General features: G+C 41.8%; 1 protein-coding gene across 2 annotated transcripts; it reads left to right on the top strand.

The window, feature by feature from the left end:
* Nucleotides 1–392: 392 nt before the first annotated feature.
* On the top strand, nt 393–24,193 carry SERPINE2 (serpin family E member 2). 2 transcript variants are annotated; one of them, XM_071566365.1, is made up of 10 exons: nt 393–496; nt 13,932–14,206; nt 15,381–15,500; nt 16,674–16,901; nt 17,961–18,158; nt 20,596–20,794; nt 20,915–21,015; nt 22,005–22,091; nt 22,661–22,744; nt 23,535–24,193. In XM_071566365.1, the coding sequence occupies exons 2-10, from the start codon at nt 13,951–13,953 to the stop codon at nt 23,570–23,572; spliced, it is 1,311 nt and encodes a 436-aa protein (XP_071422466.1). In that variant the 5' UTR covers nt 393–496; nt 13,932–13,950; the 3' UTR covers nt 23,573–24,193. The 2 variants fall into 2 exon arrangements, with proteins under 2 accessions (XP_071422466.1, XP_071422467.1); XM_071566366.1 differs by lacking the exon at nt 15,381–15,500.

Genomic DNA, 24,193 nt, shown 5'->3' with positions numbered 1-24,193 from the left:
ACGTGGGTGCGATGGTGGGTGCTGAGAGGAGGTGTCCCTTTGGCCAAAATCCTCGAGTGTCCCACCATGCCACTGGCCAGGAAGGGGCCTCATAATGTTGGAGGACGCCTCGGTGGTCTCTGTCCTCTCACCATCCCCTGGCTCGCCTGCTGGGCAACAGAACTGCTGCCTCGGCTCTCCCTCCGCGTCTCCCCGCGGAGCCAGTGAAGCTACGGAGGGGCAGGGGCACCGGCCTGGGAGAAGGGAGGTGAGTTCCCACTCGGTATCAGCGGGCACGGCCGGCCCGGCCCGGCGAGCAGGGGGCGGGCTCGGGCGGTGCATCCCCCGCCCCGCTCCGCTCCCACTGCCGGCCGCGGGCAGCGCTGCCCGAGGCGGGGCGGGGCGGGGCGGGCTCTATAAACGCCGGGCGGCGGCGCCGCGCTCCGGCCGAGCCGAGCAGGGCGGAGGGACAGCGGCGGCCGGGCGGGACCGGGCGGAGAGCGGCGGGAGAGGAGAGGTGAGCTGAGCGGGGCTGCTACGCTGAGCGCGGTGCGGAGGGACGCGGGCCGGGCAGGAAGAGGACAGGACCGGGGCTCCGGGCTGGGCGCACCGAGATACCCAAAGTTTCGCTGCTGGCATCCCGGGGGCCGCGGTGGTCGCTCTGCGGTGTGCCCTGCCTGGTACCCGCTCCTACAAGTTTCCCAGAGCTGGGTGCGTGGGCGCTGTGGCGGGAGCGGGGATCCTGGTGCGGGGAGTTTCTCCTCCCGCGTGTTGGGTTTTTGAAAGCGGAGGAGTTTTTCCCCCCGCGTAAGAAGCAGGTTTCAAGGCTGATGGTCCCCGTATCCCCCGGTGCCTGGGCAGGGCCGGGTCGCAGCATCGCCGCCGCGTCCCGCGCGGTGCGGGAGAGGCGGCACTGCCCGAGCACCGGCTGCGCTGCGAGAGCTTGGACACGGGAAACTGCTGGCTTCGCTCCTGTCTCCTGTGAGCGAGAGCTTGCTGTTCTTGTACTAAATAAAAGTAATAAAAATCATAATTCGGTTAGAAGCTGAAATTTTGTTTGGACGTCGAATGATAAAGTAGCGGGGTAGCAGCGTTTACAGCCATTGCCGTTTGCGGAGGAATAGTGATACTCTGATACTTAAGCATGATTTGTATAGATCTGGTGCCATCACATTATGTGCTGAAGCAGGTTAGCTAAAACTCTGACCTTGGCTCCCTTTTAACTAACGTGGGTGCTGCTTCCTTTACTGAGTTCTTGGAATATTTGGAAATAAAGAGTACACCTCAGGAGAGAGTCTTTTGTCTCTTGTTAAAATGATGTTTAATATCTTGGCTCAGTACTGTGCAGTGTAGAAGGATCTTCCCAGAGAAATTCAACCTTTGGAGATACCATTGTGATAACGAATAGGTGTTAAAATGTCAGATGTTCCTTAAAACTAGGGAATATCTTTTGATGGATTACAGGCCTTTGTGTGATTTATTTCTCTCCCCCTTTCTCGTGCCCTCATATGATTCTGAAACATGGTTTTGTTTTTGTGGTTTTAATTGCATTCTTGGGCAACTTCCTGAAAGAGAAACCTGGTGGACTTTTTTTTTTCTACTACACTGAAAAATGACCTCTTATTTCACTTTCTCTTGTATGAACATTTAGTAATGTCTTGCCCCCAGCTTGCCACAGGAATTCTTTAGAAACCTGGTTTCAGAGGGACTATTCACAAAATGTACGTAGGTGTAAGCAGCTGTGCTGCTGTGTAGCTTCGAAAAATCGGAGAAGCTGCAGACATCCATGAGGAAAGTGAAAAGCAACTGCAGTGCCTGCTGAGTGATCAGATGAGTCTTTGAAGTGTGTAAGGTGAAGACCAGTGCAAATAAAAAAAGCAGAATGATTAAGCAGATTAATTTAACTATATACAAGATGTACTACCTTTGAATTTTAGCATTTTATGGGGTGTGATTATACTTATAAGAATAGCAGCTGTTTGGCACAGGGGTAAACTTTTGAGTAATGAGGGCTATTCCACAGCTTTTTACAATTATAGACAAGTTGTATATCAAACAACCTGTAAGCAAATTTTGTCAGTTTTCTTGAGATGCTGAAAAACTGCTTATCGGAGTATTACTGTTTTATGCACTCCCCAAATATCAGGATGATAGAAGAATTCCTCTTTGCTTTGAATGGTGATATGGCCATCACTAGTTGCATATATATATCTACATATAGCTCTATGTATCTCATGTGGGAGGCAATAGAAACTCCTGTCAGTAAAAAAAACAACAGAAGCCTGCAGTGGATTTTTTCTCAAGGTGTATACAGTAGTGTTAAAGCTTCTGTTTGGTGTTGTCGTTGACAACCAGGAGAATAGCATGGCTTAATGGCATGTGGAGACTTAGTGTGGGTCTCTAAATTGCACAGCCAGAAGTGTGTTCCAGTCCTAGAGCTTCTTAACAGAATACTGTTAGGCAGAAAAATGTCAAGCAGAGAGCCTGGTAAGTTGCACTAGGCATTTTTAGACTAGATTGAAGTGTGTGTGCATATAAGGACATAAAAATCATCACCTCTCCTTGTTGCTAGGAATTACAGTGGAAATGAGTGATTAGAGGGAGCTCTGGCCAGAGATTTCTGTTGCTGCTCTGATGGTGGGCTCAGTATCTACCTGGCTCATGCAGCCAGTTGTGGCTTTTGAGTCTTGCTAGACAACTAGTGTGTTCATGCCAGAAAAAGCTGAGGCTTGGTGGAAGGTTTTTTTTTGGAAGCTGGAGTTAGGGTCGTCTGGACTGCTTGAATTGCTTAATCACAAACATGCATGAGAGAGCATGCTTTTGTAATACTAATTAGGGGGAAATTTGGCCTGATCATCAAAACATTTCCAGTTATTTGGTCTGTTAACTAGATTCTACTGTTCTCTAGGGTCAAAGGTTTTATACACGGGAAGACAGGGAAAAGATGGATTAATCATCACTAATCTGTAACTTGTTGCTAGATGCAGTCTGTCATCTTTATGTACCTCTGAGCATCTTCCCAATCACCTGTGACATAACTTACAAATCATATTTTACAGCAAAGTACTAGTTTGTAAGCACAGTGCACCTACACCAGCCATTAACAACATTTGAATAAGCAGAGTGATATAAAGAATTGCCTCTTAGCTTTGAAGAACAGATATCAGTAGCATGAAGTACTCAGTCATCTACATAGTAATTTAAAGATTAACAATGTAAATTAGAGATATATGAAAAGATAAGAGTTTTTTATTATTACAGTAGACAGCTTCTCTGTGTAAAATATTAGAAAGCTGAGTATGGGCAACCATGTACATATTTGGGTATGTCTCCTCTAAGATCATTAAAGTGGTGGGGTGGGAACAGAGCAAAGAGACATGAAAATAAAGGTTGGTAGCATTCTACAGCTGTAGCTACAGGAGTATTTGGGCCAGCATGCTATGGAAAGAAAGCTGTCCTGTGTTCTGCTTTTTCCTGTCTCTCTTAGTGATAGACTCTCATTCACTACTCTATTTACAGGAATATTTCTGCAAGCAGAGATGAGGTCTCTGCCAAAGTGAGAACCAGTGATCACGGACAGGGAGAGGATGGGGCAATTTTAGTGGCAATGCTAGTATTAATCATAGGTTCTTGAGCTGTTTGTTGTGACCTTGAAATACACTTAAATGCTAACTGAAATGCTGCATTTATCCTTTAGCACCACTTCTTAGGCAATGTCTGTGGAAAGATGTGCTATTTGCCAGCTTCTGTATCTGATCTGTGATCTGGTGTTCACCTTTAATAGCCAGAAAGATGTTTTTTCTTGTATTTTCAGCCTGAAATGAAAAGATGCCTTATGCTGGGGTCAAATAAACGTCTTTGTGGCATAATTAAGTTTGAAAAAGTGTTCATCTTGTGGAATTATTTCTCTATGGTGGAAATCCCAGTCTTGCTGTTCATACTCATCACTGTGGGCTTCAGGCAGTTTTCTGTTGTCTTCTTGGGCTTTAGAAAAAGTGGTGTGAACTTCCTTTTGGTATCATGGAACCATGAAAGCAATTGTAGAAGGTGTCAAGACTGACTTCCAGTGAGTTCTGGAGATAAGACACCTGCTCAAGTCTGTGTATATGTAGTAGCCTCAGCATGCAGGTAGGTTTGTTTGTGAGAAATACTAGTCAAGAAACTCTAAGCTACAGTCGTGAATCCCACTGTGGTTTCCAGAAGCACTATTGAGAAATGCTGGTATATCTTAGCTCCCTTAGTTTGGCTGACGTACAGATGATATGAATTTATGTTCATCAGCTATGTAGCTTTGACCAAGCCTTGTTTCTTACTTACGTTCCTTTTGCATTATTTAACAGTTTGCACTTTAAACTTCTATTCCTGCAGAAGGGCATGTTGTAGTATTTAGGGATGTTTTTCACTGCTTCTGAGTGCCTCTGTTTTCTGGTCTGAAGTGCAAGCTTCTGCTCACCAAAGTTGAGGGGTTTTGAAGTTTCTTGTTTTAATGGAAAAGGAGCAGTTTGTCATTGGCCTTGATGGGCTATGGATACAAAACCAAGAGGACAGCAGAATGTAGCTAACTTTTCCTCTTTCATTCTGTTATCTTACTTTACATCCATAAGTAATCTAAGAAACACTGTGTAGAAGTTGGTGGGTTATCTGTTTAGCTGTATGTCTCCATCTTGCCATATACTCTCCTCTTTAGGAGTAGTTCATGTTGCTTTCTCAGCACTGAAACAAGCTTGAGGCCTCCAGCTGCTCTGGCAGCTCAGCTTAAGAGGCTGCTTTCCCAGCTAATTGCCTACTTCCTCTGCAGAGGTTCGTCATCTGCATCACAGAAATAGTGATGGACTCTGCGGAGGCTTCTCAGCCAACACAGCTCACAACTCAGCCTACAAACTTTCAAGCTGAACTAAATCAGATGGTTTAATATACCAGGTCATGACCTGCTCTTGCAGAATTCTTGTGCGTAGTTCATACTCAGTTGTTCCTTTTTCCTATGGAAATTTAAGTCTTGCCTTTCCAGAAACCTGTAGTAAAGCCAGTGGCATCAGTCAGAAGTGAGGTTAGATTAAAGAGTGTGTTTTGTTAAATACAGGCCTTTAAAGAGCTGGTAATTTTCTTATTAACTGGCTAATGTAAGTCCTCTTGCAGATGACTGGAGAGGTGTCAATCTGAGCATATCGATAGGTTTCCCAGCACAATGCTTCATTCCTACATCCATAGAGCATCTGTGACTGCAGGTGCTTTTGTGGTTGACTAGTTCTGCTTCTGAAGCTGGGAGGGGGTCAGGATAAATATAAGTAAATGTCTATGTGCTATAAAGAGAAATGTGAGTACCCTTATCTTTTTTTTGACTAGCCTTCAACCTCATTCTGAAACGGCTGAGAAAAGGCCACTAAAAACTAGAATCTCATGTTCCTGTGAGTTTGTCTGTTTCAGTGATACTGAACTGGATACAGAAACTTGGTATGCTTTTTTATCTTAAGTACTAATAACTTGATTACATTGCACTTTGAGTTACGTTTATCTGGTATTTCAGATGAGAAGGTGGTTTCTAAATTAGCTAGCAAATAGGAAGTGGTTGATTGCTAATGTTGAACAGTATGATTAATAAGTAAATAAAAGGCTAGTCACCTATTACTCTGCAGATCTCCAACCACAAGTACAGTAAATGCTTAGTCAGTATTCCTGATCTCCCCAAGTAGCTTTCAGTTGGTAGCATTCCATTCTCTAGATAAAAATGCTTAAAGTATCAGGTCTCAGCTATTGATGAATTTGTCTAAGTACAAGTTTTTATAGATGTTCTTGTTATGAGCAGAGAATACTGGAGTTCCAACTTATTTTTTGTGGTGAAGCATCTATTAAATGCAACTGTGTAACTTTAGAGAACTGCCAACACTGTTACTGCCAGAGCCTTTCCTCTTATAGAAGGAAGTGTAAGTAAAACATTAGTAATACTGAATTACTTCGATTATTTTAAGTGGGATTTCTTGAAGGCCACTTGGAAGACTGGGAGTCTGTCTCCTGTTACCAGTTGAGCATCTCTAAGCCAAGCATGCATAGGTTAGATGTCATGTGGCTGATATATTCTGCCACCTCTCTTAGCTTACCAGGAGTATAAAAATATTATTGCTACATAGAAAACCTGACTTTCAGTTGTGCTGTAAACCTATATTGAACCATAGGGTGTGGAATGATGAAAATTGGGTTTTGAAGGGTGCTATTTAGTAGGAAATATAAGTACCTCTTCTGTGGAGTAACCTAAACCTAAAAGGTGTAGAATTTGAAGACAGACTGTCATCTATCCTATACTCTGCAGCAACTCTCATGCCTTGTGAAAAATCTGATGAAATTCTCACTGTTGGGTTGAGGATTTAATTCTATACCTTTAGCTTTTTTTGTTTCTTATACAGATTTTTTTTTCTTTGCTTGACAGTTCTCTAAGTCCAAGTGTTATAGATATTAGTATTTTAACCCTTCTGAAGAAGGATGCATACTGGAAAGCTCTTGGCATTCACTCTGTTCCAAGCAGAGCTGTCCACACAGTTTCCAAGTGGCCATGGAGCCATTTCCACAAGGCTTCTTCTACTCTCAGCCTGGTTAGACAGGGCATGAGTCACTGGCCAGCAGATTAAAATTTACCTGGAGAGAAGAGGACCAAGTTTGTTTGCCCTGCAGGGGCATAGAGGTGCAAGAGGCCTGGTATCAGACAATGCCAAGATAGCTGCATCAAGTGAAAATTAGTTAGGGTACTGGGTTTCCCTTTAATATTTTTTAAAGAAGAAAGAAAGGTCAAATCCTATAGCAGAAATGGGACTTAAAGTAAAGGTAGTGGTGAGATACCTGATAAGACACCAGCCATTGTTAGTCTAACAGCTTGTAGACTATTTACTTCATAAATGTGTACTTACTCAGCCCATTATCTCAGAGTTGATACCGTGTTTCGTATTAATGGGAACTTGCAATTGTAGGCTTGCCTTTAGCTCCTAAGGAGCCCATGCTTGCATTAACAATAAGCACTGTTAATGTACAGTACATGTGGGAACTGTGGTTCCACAGGGTGCTCCTTCCACAAAAGACTTAAAATGTGAGCTTGAGTTTAGGCAATAGCTATGATTGTTGAACCACTGTTCCCTCTGCTGGGGTGAATCCAGAGCAAGAGGGTATAGGCTCACCACCATGTTGTGAAACACTGCTCTTTTTGGGAAACTGGTTCTGCAGCATTAGTCATGATGAGCTGACTGTCTCAAGCTTGTTACTTCATTATATTAATATAACCACATTGCATAAAGAACTAAGATCAACAAAGCTACTTCTTTAATAAAGGGACACAAGTAAATTAAAAACATAATTCTCTTTAACCTTCCTGATACTGTAAAACTTGATAATATATCTTGGAGAATTCAGTGGAAAAGCTACTTTAAGAACAGGAGTAAATAATACATAGAAACTTTAGCAACAGTTGTTGAGCCTACATTAAGGAGAGAATGCAGATAAAATTTGAAAATTGTGGTAGAACTGTGCAGTCCCAGAATTGTCTCCATAAACCCCTTCCCTATCATATCAGCAAACTGTATTTGCTTCATAAAGTAGGGCTGAAGCTGTTTTTTTAATTATGTGAAAAAGGGATGGAAGTAAAAGCAAACGATACATGAATGCCTATCTGTGTTCTTGAAACTCTGAATAGTGCCTGTGTAGTACAGTTGTGGTACAGTTATAACTCAGTGAAGTAAAAAATTCTGGTCAGCTTTGCATGATGTGAAATTGGTCTTGATAATGAACTACCATGAACCACCACCAAATGCTGTGGAAGACAGCTACGAGTGAGGAAATCAGTCTGGCTTATGAACTGGAGACCCTGCTCTCAAGGTTATAGAAAGTTTTAAATGGAGCTTTTCTTTCTTCACTTCATGCTTAGCAGAAACTTCCAGGAAGTGATGGTGGTCAGGACTCTTCATAAAGAAGCATTAAACTTGTAACGTTCTGCTCTTGTGGGAGCTGTTCTTGGACCAAGAGATGGTTCCTATCTGGGACCAGCCTCATTTGGCAAGCTGGTGCTCTGATGGGAAATTCCTGCTTGGCAGGGGAGGCTGGTTGGACACAGCTGAACAGGCATTCCAGGTGGAGATGGCCCATCGTGAAACAAACACAAATGCACTAAAAACCTGAGAGGAATAGGAGTAACAAACAAAGGTTTAAGGTTGAGATGGGAAAGCCTGAGCCATTACCATGCTTTTTTGCAGTTATGTGAAACTCTGATTGTAGTGCCTGAAATCAGACAAATATCTTAACTTGGAAATTTTTATTTTTTTAACCATCACTTCCAGCTTATCTCTCTGTACAAGTTGTTTATATCTTGTTGACAGTAACTTACTTCTCTTCAAAGCAATATAAGTGTTGAGCTGTTTAAAAGCTAGCAATCATCCTTTCTTGGTAACACTCTGCATATAGTAAACTTTCCAGCTGTTGAGTAATAATGGAATGAGTTGTTAGTTAAAAAGGGAGAGCCAACATTCAGGACTTACCAGAAAACCTGGAGGAAGATGAACCATTTCACAGATCTACTGCGTGGAAGAAGCCACTCCTGAACTCACCTGCATTCAGAATATGGCAGGAGAGGATACCAAAGCTGAAGGCTTTGGGATGTAAGAGGCTTAGGCAAAAGGGGAGTTATGAACACTTGTGATGGGGAGAAGACAGGCTTGAGTGTTTTAATTATATTTAATATATATTTAATTATGCTGCCAAGTGGGCATCATTTGAAAAACAAGACTCAGCATGTGACCTTCCCATTGCAACCAGAGTGGTCTCTTTGCTTGGGAGAAACAATTGCTGTGTGCTCAGCCAGCTCTTTAAATGACTATTAACAAATTTGGTTGAGTATTTATTCAGTCCTGTTGGAAAGAGTTGGTTAAATGCCTGAAGTGAAGCTGCTTTCTTTGAGCTCACATGTCAGTTGAAATAAGACTTTTAAATGAGTAGCCCAGATGGCACTGACATGGAATCATCAACATCTCAAACTTGGAGAGGTCCCTGAATGTTTGTTCCGGGCTGAGTTTCCCTGGGTACACAGGTTGCCCAGTGCCTGCCACGTGAGCTCAGAGGATCTGAGCTTTTTGGGCTTAATACAGTGAGACCAGCAATGCTGTGAGACTCTGCTTTTTAGTTTTAGTCTGTTTAGCTGCTCCTGCTGCTGTTTTGGTTACAACTATTCACAGAACTTCAGTCTGGTGTGTAAACTTCCTGATGGCGTGATAGGTCTTTAAAGAAACTGCAGAATCAATCTTACAGCTGGAATAAGGAGCCTTTTGGGCTATACATTGTTGTTGAAGCCAGCCTTCAAAATAAACACTTGGAGGTGTCTCTTAGAAGTGCAGTCAGTACAGGTACCTAAAAATCCATGTACAGTTCATTATTTCTTCCTCAATTCACTTCAAAGTGTTCTTCAGCTCTCTGGGACAGGTATTTTCTCCAGCTTAGATTTTAAATATGGGTATTTTTTCAGGTCATGTTTTTTCCTCTGATCTTGAACTAAACTAATTTCTCTTCCTCTTGGGAAGAGTGCAGCGGCTTGGTGTGGTGCTCTGAAAACCAAGTGCTTCCTAAGCTAGTTCTTTCCTATAGGAGGATCTCCATTCTCACTGCTTCACCAAATGCTTTTCTAGACCCAGAATAAACAGTTCATATTAATATAACTCTGCTTTTGTACCAAGCAGTCTACAAATGGTGGCTGGAGGCATTGTGTGCTCTTTGTTGACATAACTACTTCCATTATAATTTCAGCCAGAAACTTATATATTGTGGGGGTGATCTGAATAGCTGAGTCTAGTGGGAACTGAGTATGCTGCCTAGTATGTCTGAGGCTTAGCGTTTGCAACACACACACTTGAAACTGAGATTATCTAGAGGTTGGTATCCTGAGGACTTTTCATCATTTGTCATGAAACAATACAGAACTATCCATGCGGATAGGACATGCTGCAGTCTTCCTCTCCTGCCTTCCCCAGAGCTCTGTGCCTGACTGAAATAGTTATCTAAAAATTATATAGCTGCTTAAACTAGGCTCTGCAGTTATATATGGGTATAACTAGTACTTCAGTGTGGTGTACAGGACTTGGTGTGGTGCTGCTCAGTGAGGCAGGGGGAGTTAAGGAGGCCTTGGTGTGCTTGCCATGGACGTGGCATCCCTCATACAGCTGAATGTGTGACACTGGCACCTGCTTTGTTCAGAACCTTTAGCATCAGGGTTAAGAACTGGATTTGGATAACAAGTTGCCAGGGGACTGTTTGAGGTTTTTCACTTGTTTATTCTTTAGGTACCTTTCTTTGGGTTAGTGACAGTATTTCCATTGCCTATTAAGAAGTTTAAGTTGTGGGATGTCCTTCCTGTAAGTTTTCTCAATTTAAGCAGTGGGCAGCCTACCCTCAAGAGGGATGGTTTTTTTGGTCCAGCACCTTTCAAAAGCCCACATTTATGCAAACGAATTTGCCTGTACACCTTCCTCCTTCTCAGTTAACTTTGTAAAAAATATATAAAGGTCATAGGCAAAGAAATGCCTAGCTTGTATTTTTGTTTGGCTTTCTGAAGCATTAGATTCAGATTTAACTATCACTAAGTTTTCAACTTCAGTGTTATGAAAGCTTGTTGGTATTCTGTATAGCAAGTCAGCTGTTTTCCATCCTACACATAGTATATCCTTTTGGATTTCTTCTCCTTGCACTGTACTTAAGCTGTTTCTTTCAGGATATGCAAATGCACTTCTTATTACTGCATGGAAGTTGACTATACTGACATCCATAACAGAAACATTAATAACAAGGATGCCACTTCCGCTCAAAGATGAAATTCTCTCCTCAGTTACCTGTTTGTTGCATCGTAGACATAGCAGTGCCAGATAAAGAAGGGTCTGCTCTGTAATGAGTGCTGAAAAGTGTTTCTATGCTTTTCCCATGCTTTTAGAGCACTGCATGACTTCCACTTATTGAGTAGGTATGTGCTGGAGATTGTGCTCCAAGACAGAGACGAACCTGCCTTAAAGGTGTGTCAGGGGGTAGAGGTGAGGAAAACATGGAGGGCTCTGGGAAAACCAGGTGCAGAACGTAGTTGTTTGAAACAAATAACAAATCCCCCCCCCCCAAACCAACCAAACAAAATAAAAATCCGGCAGCAGTGGCCTTGGGGACAGAGTTGGATTGCTTTGACAAGGCTTCACATGTGCCATGGGGAAAATATAAGGCTGTTGCCCTGAGTCTGGCAGGGGCTGTCACCAGTGAAGTAGAAAACTTATGGACTCGCGATATATTGCGGTAAAGGCAAAAAGAGGAATGTCTGACTTCAGTTATGTTTGTGCAGATGCAGTGCATAAATGACAATGAAATGTTGTTTTATTTGACTTCAAAGAAGTGTCACTCCTGTCTGTGCCCTCGTAATATGCTTCTTGATGTGTAATGTGCCAAGTGTAGATGTGCTCAAAATAGCCCAGTCTCCCTTGGTTTGTGATTGGGCCAGGTGGAGCTGCCTCGAACAAAAGCTGAGTTTTTAAATTGCAGCTCAAACTGTGCTTTGTGATTATCTGGCACTGTCCTTGTCCATCGCTATAGGCAGTATTGCACCAACATTAACTACTGTTTTCTTCCAAGTCCATCAAGTGAAAATATCTGAAAGTTTTGGGGGTTTGAGGTTTCTTTTTGCCAAGATATTTGGTGAGGGTAAAAGGTTGCTTAATAGTGGGATTAAGAATTTGTTTAAACTGCTCCTTGAGTGTCCAGATAGGGACAATACGTGGTCACCAAACCATCAAAGAAACCTTATAACCCAACCCTATCTTCTCTTGCCTTCTACAAGAGAGCTTTGCAATCAGTGAAGAGCTGCTTCGTGGAAGAAGGGGAAGCCTTGCTCTCAAGAACAAAACTAGAGGGTTTTTGGTTTGCACTAGTATCAAAGAACAACACTGAAGAACATATAAAAACCGTACAAGTTCATTTTCCCTGTCAGGCTCCTGACTCTCTCCATGACAGCTTCTTTCTGTAGCTGATGGTGATGCAGCTGCAAGATGAATCCTGGGGTGACTCGTGTAACATGCATCAGGGAGTTTGATGGTATTTGGATTTTCTTCCTGGGTGTCTCAACTGCAGGTGGCCAAATCCACCCTAAATTTGGGATTCAACTTGAGTAGTTCCTGTTGGTGGCTGGTATGGAGCTTCTATAGAAGGAATTGTACTTCAGTAACTTCAGAGATGCTTGGGGGATTACTAGATTGGTGAAAATGAAATTACTTAATTATTGGGTGATCTGTTACCCTGCTTTGTAGTACAGCGTTTTGACTTTTTCTTGCATAGCTTAACTCAGTCCAAGCTCTTCTGGTCATAATAACAGTTGGATTGGGCGGGAGAAAGATGTCTTCAACTCCTGCAATATTTCATTTGGTTTATTCTGTGTTGCAATGGCGAACTCTGACAAAGCCAATTCTGTCCCCTGAAATGGTGTAGAAGAAAGTGGGAAACGCTGTATTTTGCTACTTTCAAGTGTTTTAGCACAGTTAAAGTACATGCTATTAAAAGACGATTAAACAAATCTGTGCAAACACCAGCTGGTTTGCTGGTAATCAAGTGCTCCAGCACGGTTTGAGCTCGCAGCGTAGGTAGGCTGGCGATGGCAGCTCCAGGAGCCGCACGCCCTTGGAGCGCGGGGGAGACTCCGAGCGCCGCCTCATCCTCCTGCCGGAGCTCTGCGGCCCCGGGGGCTGCCGCCGGGACAGCCACGCTCCGCAGGGGGCTCACGGGGTGCACAGATCTGTTGTGGAGCTGTTGCACGTGTTATGCAAAAGACACTTTGTTCCGTTGTGTACCTTGTGCAGCCTGGGGAGCCTTTGGTGAACGAGGGAACCAGCTGATTCCTCAACGTGTTGGAAAGACTTAACACCTCAGTGTGTTCTTGGAGTGCCAAAGTCAGCTTAGTGAGGGAATAGGCTCACTGCTGTTCTGAAAATAGAAGTCAGGGCTGTTAACTGTGCAGCTAAAATGTCTTAAAAATGTTGTGAGCGGGGAACATAATTTAATGAAATGACAGCATGACTTTCTCTAAGTATCTGTTTGCCCCAGCAAAAAAACGGGTTGACTGCAGTTTCATGAGGAGGAAATACAGCCTAGTAGTTACAGTGTGCAGTGTTTTAAGATTTGGGCTTGGTTCTCTATAATCAGTTGCTGAGAGGTCTTGAATAAACTTGCTAATGCATGTGCTTCAGTTCCTAGGAGATCATGGGGGTACAAATACTGACTTCTGTAAGGTGTTAGACCTGCAGATGAAGAGAGGCCCGTTTTGAATGTTAAATTCATTCTGTACTCAGTAGCTGCTGTAATTTCTTAAATGGAAAAGTACAGGTTGAAATCCAAACTTAACTTTGCATTTTAAAATCTGAAAGTTTCTCTACATTCCCATTATGGAGAATACCAATTAGGCAGCTAACTCTTATTGTTCTAGGCAGGTGTAAATTCCCACGATAGAAGGTCTGTTTGCATATGCATGCTTCTGTTCACTGCAGAAAATGATCTATAAGTGTACCGTGCATCACATCTCAGTGGGTGAGGACCGTGCCACATCACTTCTTAGCACTAATTTATCCTAAAGGGCAGTCTAAATAGAATGCCAAGGCTCATTTAACTGAAAAACAAAATTAACAACTTGTGTGTGGTGAGAGGTACTTTCCCAGTTTTATGGCTTTTTTCCTGTTACATAGGTGCTGACTGGCTATTTTATGATTATCTTTGCATCTGGAAACCCCTAAGTCTAAAATACTGGTAGTGGTAAATAAAATGTAGGTGCGAGTCCCATTGCCAGAACTCTGTGAATGGTCTGTGCCACATGTGCAAGACTTGACTGCTCTTTAGGTTAATAAGAATTTACGTTAAAAATAAAAATGCTGTACTTGTGAAAATTGACTTAACTTTCCCCCCTTGTTTTCTTACAGGTATCTCCAACCAGAAATCATGAACTGGCACTTCTCCCTCCTCTTTGTTCTTGGGAATTTAATGTCTGTATGTTCCCAGTTCAGTTTTTATCCTCTGGAGGAGCTTAGCTCTGATGTTGGAATCCAGGTCTTCAATCAAATAGTGAAAGCTAAGCCTCAGGACAATGTTGTTGTTTCTCCTCATGGGATTGCATCAGTCCTGGGGGTGTTGCAGCTGGGAGCTGATGGCAAGACAAAGAAGCAGCTGACAACTATGATGAGATACAGCGTAAATGGTCAGTGATTCCTGAGGTGGTTTTGGGTGTGTTTTGTCAGACTCTTCGTGCTGTATGAGGTAGCTTTCCAAGTGTGGTAGTTTGCATCATGCACCAATTAACTCTGTTTACCAAAGCACAAAATGGACACACTTGAAGTTAATTGGCAATTTGAGTATGGACATGTACATACACTCCAACTGGCTCATAAGCAGCTTCGTTAATGACTTCAAGGCCCTGGCTAGAACTGCCTTCATCCTTGCAAAACTGATTTTCCAGAGCAGTGTGGGAGGTAGTCCAGTGCCAACACCATACACCAAGGCTGCAGTACCCCATTTCAGGCTGTACTGAACAGTCTGATGTGTTACTCCTTAGATAACAGGGCAAAAGAATATTTTTATTGGCACCATACTGAAAACAATGCAAACTAACTGTACTGTTGATACTTTCACTTTGCTCTTTGGCTTTGTTCATGTGTTTCTGCTGTCAGGATCCCTGTATCCTGTAGTGCCCTCTTCTTTAAACGGCCATTTCTGCTTGCCTCTGTGCCTGACACTGCATGCATCTGTGTTTATATTCCTCTGCCAATGTCTGCCCCTTGAGAGTGTGTAGACTGAAGGTTCTGCTTTAATTTACACGCTACTTTTGTGAGTGTTTGCCAGCAAGACTTAACATCTTAGTGCTAGCATGCTCCCTTATTTCCAAGAATAGGAAACTCTCCAAGAGGTAAGTGCACATTTGAATCTTGAGCAGTATTGTCATATCACGTTGTCCTGTCTTCATTTGCTTTGCTGTTTTGGTCCTGGGTTTAAAGTGTAGCAAAATGATTTGACAGCTTGAGATCTAAATGTTGGAGATTGAAATCTCTTCATTGGATGATCAACTTTAGAAACATTTGAATGCTCAAAATACAAGTACTTGCAAAATTTTTTAAGTACTAGATCAACTTGTTTTATTTGGCCTGCAGTCCTAATACTGTGAGACACAGAGGTTCTCAAACACCTTAGAAGGTAGCCAGTACCTTATTAAGACTTGTTCTGGGATGGGGATACACCTATCTCGTCGCACAGATTTCCTCTGCTCTTGTTCATGATTGCCTTGCAGTTCTTTGGCAACTGCTGCAACTGCTTCTTTGGAAAGGTAATAGTTGAAAAGTATTTAATTTGTCCTTTAGCTGTCTTTTAATGCAATTTAGCAGCTGGAAGCAAAGAGGAGAGCCAGCATCATGAGACCAGCCAGCTCTCCCCGGACCACCAGCAAGTGCTCCGTGGACCACCAGTGGTCCACAGAATACAGTTTGAGAACCTCTGTTATGGTATGTTCTCAAAAAGAATTTGCCCATGGTATTGGAGAGTGAACATGTAGAAATTCATACAAATGGTACTGTTTAGAGCATTCATGATACGTGAAACAGCAAAGCCATCTGAGGCTTTTTCTTACATGCAGTTAAGAGAATAACTCTGAACTAATTTATTCACTTCATATCTCTTAATCTTATGTTTGTCTACATAAGGAAGTAGTCTAGAAATGTTTCTGCCTAAATTGTATTGGGAAACAGAGGGAATCCATTAATAACTGCTGTAATAACAGCCATTCAAGGATTCTGTTCAATATAATGATTGAACATGAAGTTGCTTGCCTGGCAATGGCTTCCCTGTGTAGACAAGCACTCCTTCATAAGCCATAACACTGGGGAGAACTGGGTATGGTGAACACAGCAGTGCTTCTGTGGTGCCATATGCCTTCTCTCATACACAGTGAAGAAGCTAGCAAGCACTTGATACCATTGCTTTCAGGTCCTAAGGATCTTGACTCTAACACTGGAACCTACTTATTTTCCCTTTTTCCTTTTTTAGAGACAACCTCATGTGTTAACAGATTGATTCCTGCTTGTAGCTGCTAGGCCAGAATTTACTCTTGAAGGAAACAAAGACTTGACTTACAGTTTATCAAAGAAATCTTGACAACTTCCTTTATTCTGCTATAAATGGAAAGGAAGAATGTTGAAAACAATTTTTGCTTTACACTCTGAGGTTCAAGACCACTTGTTATGCAAATTCTGCAGAGCGCTTTGAGTGAGCAGACTCACCCCTCAACTTTCTTTGTCACTGTCACAGAACTGACAAGTGACCTGGGCTTTTATGACATGAAACATATTTTGAAACATCTGTTCTGTGAAAGAGTGTGGTTAGTTGCTCCACACTAAGACTTGAACCCCAGTGTTACTCCAGCACTGTCTGTGCATTCTGAGCAGACACCTAGAGAGGCATCAGAAATCACAGTGGAGGTTATGTTTTTGCTGGGAAACAGCAGCAATCTTCAGAAGAAAGATCAGAAATGGGTATTGGAATTCTTATGGGAATGCTTGCTTTGGTCACCTTTTCGAGTCCAGCACTTAGTGTCTGACCTTTCATGTCATTAATAGTTGCATATAAAGTAACTGTTCATCATCTTATTCTAAAATAAATTTGCTGTTCTTTCCAACTAGGAGTTGGTAAAGCCTTAAAGAAGATAAACAGGCTCATAGTCTCAAAAAAGAATAAAGACATTGTAACAATTGCTAATGCAGTGTTTGCAAAGAATGGCTTTAAAATGGAAGTGCCTTTTGTTACAAGGAACAAAGAGGTGTTTCAGTGCAGCGTCAAGAGTGTGGACTTTGAGGACCCAAATGCAGCATGTGATTCCATCAACCAATGGGTGAAAAATGAAACAAGGGGTGAGTATTGGTGAGAGCCTTTGTGTGTGGCAGAGTGGTGTCTGAGAGCTCAGATTCAGATGGAAATACTGGGGAAAGATGGGGACGTGGAGAAAGCTCTGCCCTGCAGTTCAAAACTGTCTTTTAGCTGACATTGGTGTGGTATTTTAGAGCCGGTGGGCCATAAATCAGCAGTCTCGCTGCCCCAACAGATTTGCCTAGTGGCCTGGAGGGATGTGTTTTGTGTGTGTCCATCTGCCCATGGGATCAGGGAAGCTTCTGTTCTTTGCATTCATGCAACCGATGAAAAATCCAAGCAGAGTTCTCTTGGAGCTGTGCTTTCTGAAACATAAAAGATACTTTCAGGCAACTCGGATGTTATTACTCAGGAAATCAGACTTGTGGAAAGCTGTAGAGCAGTTAGATTTTGCTCTGACTGCCCTAACCTCTTGTAAGGTATAACCTTGTTCTTAGGACTCAGGTTTAGTGGAGGATTCTTAATTAACCTTGCCTTGACAGAACTCCTCATGGTTCAAGCCTCTCGGCATCTGGTTGTCATGCTAACACCAGAGATGACGTTTTCAACATGCTCCCAGTCTGGGTGAACTACATGTTTGATACCTCTTGGAGTTAAAACCAGTGCCTCCTGGATGTTAGGAGTGTGTTAACGATGTTGGATGTGGTATTTGTGAAATGAGACTGTGGAATTCTTTCTCGACCACATCACCAGTTTTGCATAGCAATGTTGCAACCAGTGTGTGAATGGGGAGGTGTTTCAGCTGAAACTATTAACATTGTAACTAGAGTCTCAGATCTGATTACACTCTGGAAAGGGTAAGGCCTTGTTAGTTGTTATATATAACATTGGACGATCAATTAGCAAGATATATTTGATTTCTAGTTATCCCAAATGCTTACTTTTTGGCAAAGAATACCATTGACTTTATGAATCTGAAATGTATTGTCCTGTGAGGAGCTGGCACCCAGTTCAAGAGGTTTAAAATAAGTGCTTCAGGTTCTTCATGAATAGTTGCCAGTGTTATGACAGCAAATACTTAAGACTTCCTTTATTTTTTCCAGGTATGATCGATCAGGTTGTAGCTCCAGATGATATTGAAGGCAGTTTGACCAGATTGGTTCTAGTAAATGCTGTGTATTTCAAGGGCTTATGGAAATCACGATTTCGACCTGAAAATACAAAGAAACGTCCATTTTATGGAGCTGATGGGAAGACCTACCAAGTTCCCATGCTGTCCCAGTTGTCTATCTTCCGCTGTGGTAAGCTCAGTGACTCCCAGTACCACCACCAATGGTTGTAAAATTAGCTATTTTCTTTCAAACTTAAACAGGAACTTGTGGTGTTTAGTGGTGTTGCTTATTGTAGTTGATGTAGGTGGCTTGTGTTACAGAAGTCTGTGCTGCTGGGGCATGGGTGAGCTTGCTGTGCGAGGTACTTAACAGTTGCTTAAGGTTGAATAGGCTGGCAAAGTACTTGCCTTATCCTCTTACCTTGAAAAAGGAAAATCTGAAGTACCCAAATTGAGAAATTTGCATGTTACTTAAGCTTTGCTGTGAAAAGAAAAAAAAAAAAAGTATGGATTCCTAAGGGGTGAGAATAAGGGAAAGCTGCCGAGACAGAATGCTAGAGGTTTACCTGGTGATGAGCTGTGTATGAAAGAAAGATTGGAGTAAAATCAATCTATATTTTACTCTGTATAAAGAAACGGGACTTGCACGGTCCCCAGTCCTGTGGGAGCCAGAGTAGCACAGGGTTAGTATGTTGGCTGTATCTCTCGAGGTGTGAAACTGTTCTTTAGATTGAGTCACAAGTGAAAAGAAGTTCAGCAGGTTCAGCCAGACTTCCATCAGAGACTCTCAGAGCTGACACAAGCAGCTTGATGTGACTGACAACCTACTTCAGAGTTAGTGTTGCAGCCCCGTGGGGATTTTAGTGGTCAAAGTAAGATTGATACTCTGATAAAAACTTCTGTTGCATCCTTCCAAGAAGTGCTGCCTGGAACTTGCTTCCTTGTATGCTAAATACAATCTGAGAAATAGCTCTAAGAATACAGCTTGCTATAAATCAAAAAAGCTAGACCCACTGTGCTTTTAAATGCCATGTTTTACTTTCAGTTGTGCTAATTTGTGTTAAACAGCTCTGACTTTCTGTCCCAAACCTGTGTTAGAGCCGATATAATGTAATACTTTGTGATTGCTGAAATGGTGAGTTGGGGGAGTTGGGGAAAGCCTACTGTAGTATATACTAATCTGTGGAGTTTCAAAGAAGTTCCTAACTTAAGATGGGGTTTAGCAAGACTATTATCTTGAAGGTTTTCGACTTCTGTTGGTGGTTAAAATCTCTAGTATGTTGGCCTGTTTTTAAGCTAGAAAAGCTATTAAGGCTAGAAAGGAACAAAAGAAATGCTGCTGAGTTAGGACTCATTTTAGTTTGTGTACCTCTGGATTTCCTAACACAGGGCTTCTAATTTATGTATGTTGCAAAGGGATCTTTAAAAGTTTAAATATCTTAAGCATCTTCAATCCCCTAAACTGACTGAAGCGGAGCTCCCCTCCTGTTTGGGATGCCTCAGTAATGATAGCAGTGTGTAGCAGATCAGGAAAGCAGTGCTTACCTGTTGTACAGTTTACCTTGTCCTGTGCTACTGTCCTGTAGCAGCAGGTCTGTAGGTTCTAGTGTGAGAACCACTGTCATAATAAAAGGAAATAATGAAAGTGCCAAGCCTGACACTATTCCTGCAAAATAAGTGCAATACTGCTAGTTCCATAGCAATATGAGCTCGGTCAAGGCAGGTTGTGTGGCCCTGGCAACAAGATTAAATTTGTAATAAGCTGTTGATTTTCCAGCTTGGGCTGACAAGTGCGGGTTTAGATGAAGAAAGGGGAAAGATAGTAAGATCTTGCTGCTATCCAAAAACTTTGCCTGAAATCTTGTCTGTAGTTAAACTGACGAGTTTTCACTTGAAACTACTATAAAAAGCATTTGCTTCCCAGCCACATGCCAGAAATCCCACAGTAACCAAAGGGAACTTGGAAGAAGAGAGAGTTGCTCAAAGACAGTCTTCCTGACACTTGCAGTAACTGGAGGTGTTGCTATCTCACTCCTCCTCATCTAATTGGCCTTGTGCACTGCCTCGAAGTGGCTGCTTTCCACTATCTTGAAAGGCTTAAGACTGCTTTTTAATCAGATCCTTATTAAACAAGAAAATTAAGTCAATGCCACGGACTGCTTCAGACAGGAGCTAGGAGCTCTTGCAATAAATCTTGGAGGAAGAAGCTTGTCTAACAAGATCTCTTCAGTTTGGAAAGATGCTTTTCCTTGCTTTTTGTCTCTGTGCACAGTTGGTTCTGGTACAGATGAGATCTGAGGTAGAGATCCTGCTGATTTGCAGACTTAGTCACTTCTAATGTAGCTGGCTTGCTGCTCTGGGCTGATGAGGTTTGCCTGGGAAACAGTATGTATATCAAACGAGTATTTGCTCTTCGGTGTCATCCTGTCTGTGCTTTCTGTCAAGCTAGCATCTGTACAGAGCCCAGGCCTTTTGAAGGGTTGCCTAGCAGGAAGACTGTGACTCTAGTCAATTTTAAGACATAGGCAAAACTTTCCTCTCAGATTCTTATAGCTGTAGATATCCAAAGGTAAAATGGACATTTAAGACTCTAAGGTTATGGCTCACTAGCTTTGCTTTTTTTTTAGGCACTACAAGTACTCCAAATGAGCTGTGGTATAATATCATTGAGCTGCCATACCATGGTGAAATGATAAGCATGTTGATTGCACTGCCTACTGAAAGCACAACACCACTCTCTGCTATCATTCCCCACATCAGCACAAAAACAATAGGAAGCTGGATGACAACCATGGTAGCAAAAAGAGTGCAGGTTATTTTACCAAAGTAAGTACTAATATAATCTATTTCTCCTTCAGGGAGTGTTTTGGGTTTATTTATGTGTATCTCATCTGATACAGGGTGACTTTCCTGATGCATTCTTTTCTTTTTTTTTGTCTGAACTAGATTTACAGCAGAAGCAGAAACAGACCTAAAGGACCCTTTGCAAGCACTTGGGATTACAGATATGTTTGACCAGTCAAAGGCAAACTTTGCAAAAATAACAAGTAAGTTGTTTGTTTGGTTTAATTCATGTTGGTCCTTCATAGTTTCTAGCACTGGATAAAGCGCTGCTTTGCCGGTGCAGTTGTCTGCTTTGTCTTGGCTGTGTTACTATGACACTGGAGCTAGGTTTTACGTTGTAACCAGCCAGGCATGACTGTTTGCTTCTGTTGGATATGGCTCTGGCTTCCCGCCCCCCTGCCCTCCCTCTTTTGCATTACAGCAGTAAATTGTCAGCCAGCTTATTAAGGTTTGATAATGCAACCTGAGGGTCTCAAGCAGTCTAAAATCTATTGCAAGACTTATAACAATACCATACCTTATACTGTAGCAAATACTGCAGCTACAGCATGTAACTTTCCCTGAGGTATGTGTTTAATGACTTGAGCTCTGTAGGAGAGCTCAAGGACTGCATTCACACTGTAAGGGACTGGACCAACCCAGAGTTGTAAATATAAGTATATGAAAATAGAGTGTGGATACCTCAACTCATGGTTGTAAAATGCCATCTTATTTCCCTTCTCTGATTATTTTATGCAGAATGAACTAATAAAAAAATCCTGCCTTGTGCTGGCTTAATTTGAAAACAAAATTCTGTGTTTCACAGAAAGCAAGGTGTGTTGCTAAGTGCATTTTTTTCTCCCTGACATTGAGATTAATGTCTTAAATTCAGGAAGCATATTGTTTCAGGGTTTGGGTGGTTTTTTTTTTAAATTAAAACTAAAATTGCAAGTGAAAGGTTTTAACTTAAACCATCAAATAAGAAAACCTAGTAAATACAGAGGAAGGAGGAGTAAGTTAGGTTATCCTCTGTTTTTGCAATTATTCAGTGATTGCATTCAAAGATGTTCCCAGTAGTGTTCTTCACTGCAGCTTCAGGATTTCAGCAGCTTTTATTATTCTAAGCCATACTGGCATAGCTGTTATCTATAAGGTACTTCAGGATTCTTTCAGGAAGTTTTACTGAAAGTGCTGTTCTCCCTGGGTTTTTCAGGAACAGAAGGTCTTCATGTATCTAATGTTCTGCAAAAGACAAAAATTGAAGTTAGTGAAGATGGAACCAAAGCCTCTGCAGCAACAAGTAAGCAACTGTACTGATAAGTGTCAGACTTGGAAAAACTCCATTATAAGGCTATAGCCCTAAGCAAAGATAGCCCACTTGAAGACCATTGCAGGAGTATGCTCTGACTTCAGATCAGATCAGTTGATGGATTTTATGTAATTTCTCAGGAAAATCTTAATTTGCCCATGTTAATCACTGTAAGAAATACTAACAGGATTACTTCTGGAGAAGTGTCTCCTAATAGCTTACACTTTGGCCGCTCATGTACTGTTCTGGCTATCCAAGTGGTAAAGAGGACCGAGCTACTACATGCTTGGGTGACAGCCCAAGACATATTTCCAGCTTTCTGTGGGTCTTGGTTTTTTTTAATATCCTTCCTGCAAAACTACCATGCCACCTGTGTGGCTTTAAATGTCCAAGTTGGTAGGTTTTAGGCATTTGTCTGCACCCATGCAAGCCTATATACACACACACACATATACATGTATATACACACAGACACACATTAGGAAACTTCACTTTGATAGCGTTTGTAATGTGTTGTGATGCTTGATTTGTCTCACTCTAAATCTTATCTTTCTTGCAAGCTGCAATTTTAATAGCCAGGTCATCTCCTCCATGGTTCATAGTAGACAGACCATTTGTATTTTTCATCCGCCACAATCCTACAGGTAAGCAGCATTTGGAAGTGCTTTTTGGCTTAGAAGTTGAGTATCAGTTATTTATTGTGACAAAAGAAGTGTGGAGCTACTGAATAACTACTTTAAAAAATCCTGCAAGTACATTTTAAATATTTTTTTATTATTAGATTATTTTATTGGAAATACAACTCAGAACAGTGAAAAAAATACATATTGGCTGCTGTGCTAACAGTAATAAGCATGGTAGATTTATGGAAGAAGAGCCAGAGTTCCTCTGAGTACAGAGGAAACAACTCTTTACTGATAGTGAATTGCTGAATAGGACCCAGCTTTCTCATGGACAGTCAGGGCAAAGGCAGAGTAGGGGCTTCAGGGGTCTAAGGTGTTGCTCCAAACTGCTCTGAAGAGAAGTGAGTGTTCAAATACAGAGATCAGCAGTGTGGGCTGATTCTCCTAAAGAAGAATTTCCCCATTTACTTTGAGTAACTTGTCTACTTCTTGCAGTGACATGTGTATGACAGATATGTTAGTTAGCAGGGAACAAGATGCAGCTTGCCAGCACTGGGGGAAGAGTAGGCTCCTGGCAATAGTCCCTGTCCCCATCCCGAGGCTCCACAGAGCATCAACAGAACTGTGTGTCTCTAGAAATATGAGCTGGCCACCTATCCAAACATACACTTCCCTGGGCTCACAAACTTGAGGGAGGCTAGACAAGACTGACGAGGTGGCTTGGCTGTGCTCTGTGGACTTCATGCTTTCATGGAAAAGTTTAACTCTGTTTACAGACTATGGTAATCCTTGTTTTTGTTTCATCCCTCAGGTACAATCTTGTTTATGGGACAAATAAACAAACCTTGAATGTGGAAAAGACTTTCTTCAAGAAGTAAACAGGCACACCCCTGTTCTGTTAAATATTTTGTACACTACTCTTTGACTTCACTCAAGAGCTAGTTTTGACCACTGACTAGGTTTTGAAACGGGAGTCAACATAGTTCTGGCTTTGTGGGGAAAAATACAAATTGAAAACTACAGTATCTCTTCAAAATGTCTAAAAGATTCTCTAAACTACTGAATGGTTACCTATGCTAACAGCTTTTGAGCTTTTTCTGTATCTACTAAGAATTTTGTGTATGGCTTTTTGTGAGAGGATTTTAACAAAGAATGATAAACGTTTCTGTTAATGTTGGTTTCTTGTGTGTGGGAAAGGTCTAATTTTGTAGATACTACCTAGCAAGATTACTTTTGGTTCTTGAGTATCTTGGTACCTGGATATTCTTGGTAGAAATAGAATAAAAGTTCTAGCGGTTTTTATATAGTGCATGTATCACTGAGAGTTTTAAAACTAATGTGGTGTTCAATACACATCACATTGTTCTGTCTTATTGTAATGTAAACTTGTCATTGCTAGTACACACTTTCTATTGGATTTAAATTTTATATTTGTTTTTGTACAAAGGAAAAATAAAACTGCATTATGAA

Source organism: Pithys albifrons, chromosome 11 (assembly GCF_047495875.1).
Source record: "Pithys albifrons albifrons isolate INPA30051 chromosome 11, PitAlb_v1, whole genome shotgun sequence".
NCBI classification, from domain to species: domain Eukaryota; kingdom Metazoa; phylum Chordata; class Aves; order Passeriformes; family Thamnophilidae; genus Pithys; species Pithys albifrons.
This window is presented reverse-complemented; position numbering and strand designations above follow the sequence as displayed.

What these genes read in the sequence shown, in the direction of transcription:
- SERPINE2 (XM_071566365.1), top strand. Translation starts at nt 13,951, where the DNA reads ATGAACTGGCACTTCTCCCTCCTCTTTGTTCTTGGGAATTTAATGTCT. An exon ending in GTTTGAGAACCTCTGTTATG is followed by an intron (nt 15,501 to 16,673) that starts GTATGTTCTCAA and finishes CTTTCCAACTAG; the next exon opens with GAGTTGGTAAAGCCTTAAAG. An exon ending in CAAAGCCTCTGCAGCAACAA is followed by an intron (nt 22,092 to 22,660) that starts GTAAGCAACTGT and finishes CTTTCTTGCAAG; the next exon opens with CTGCAATTTTAATAGCCAGG.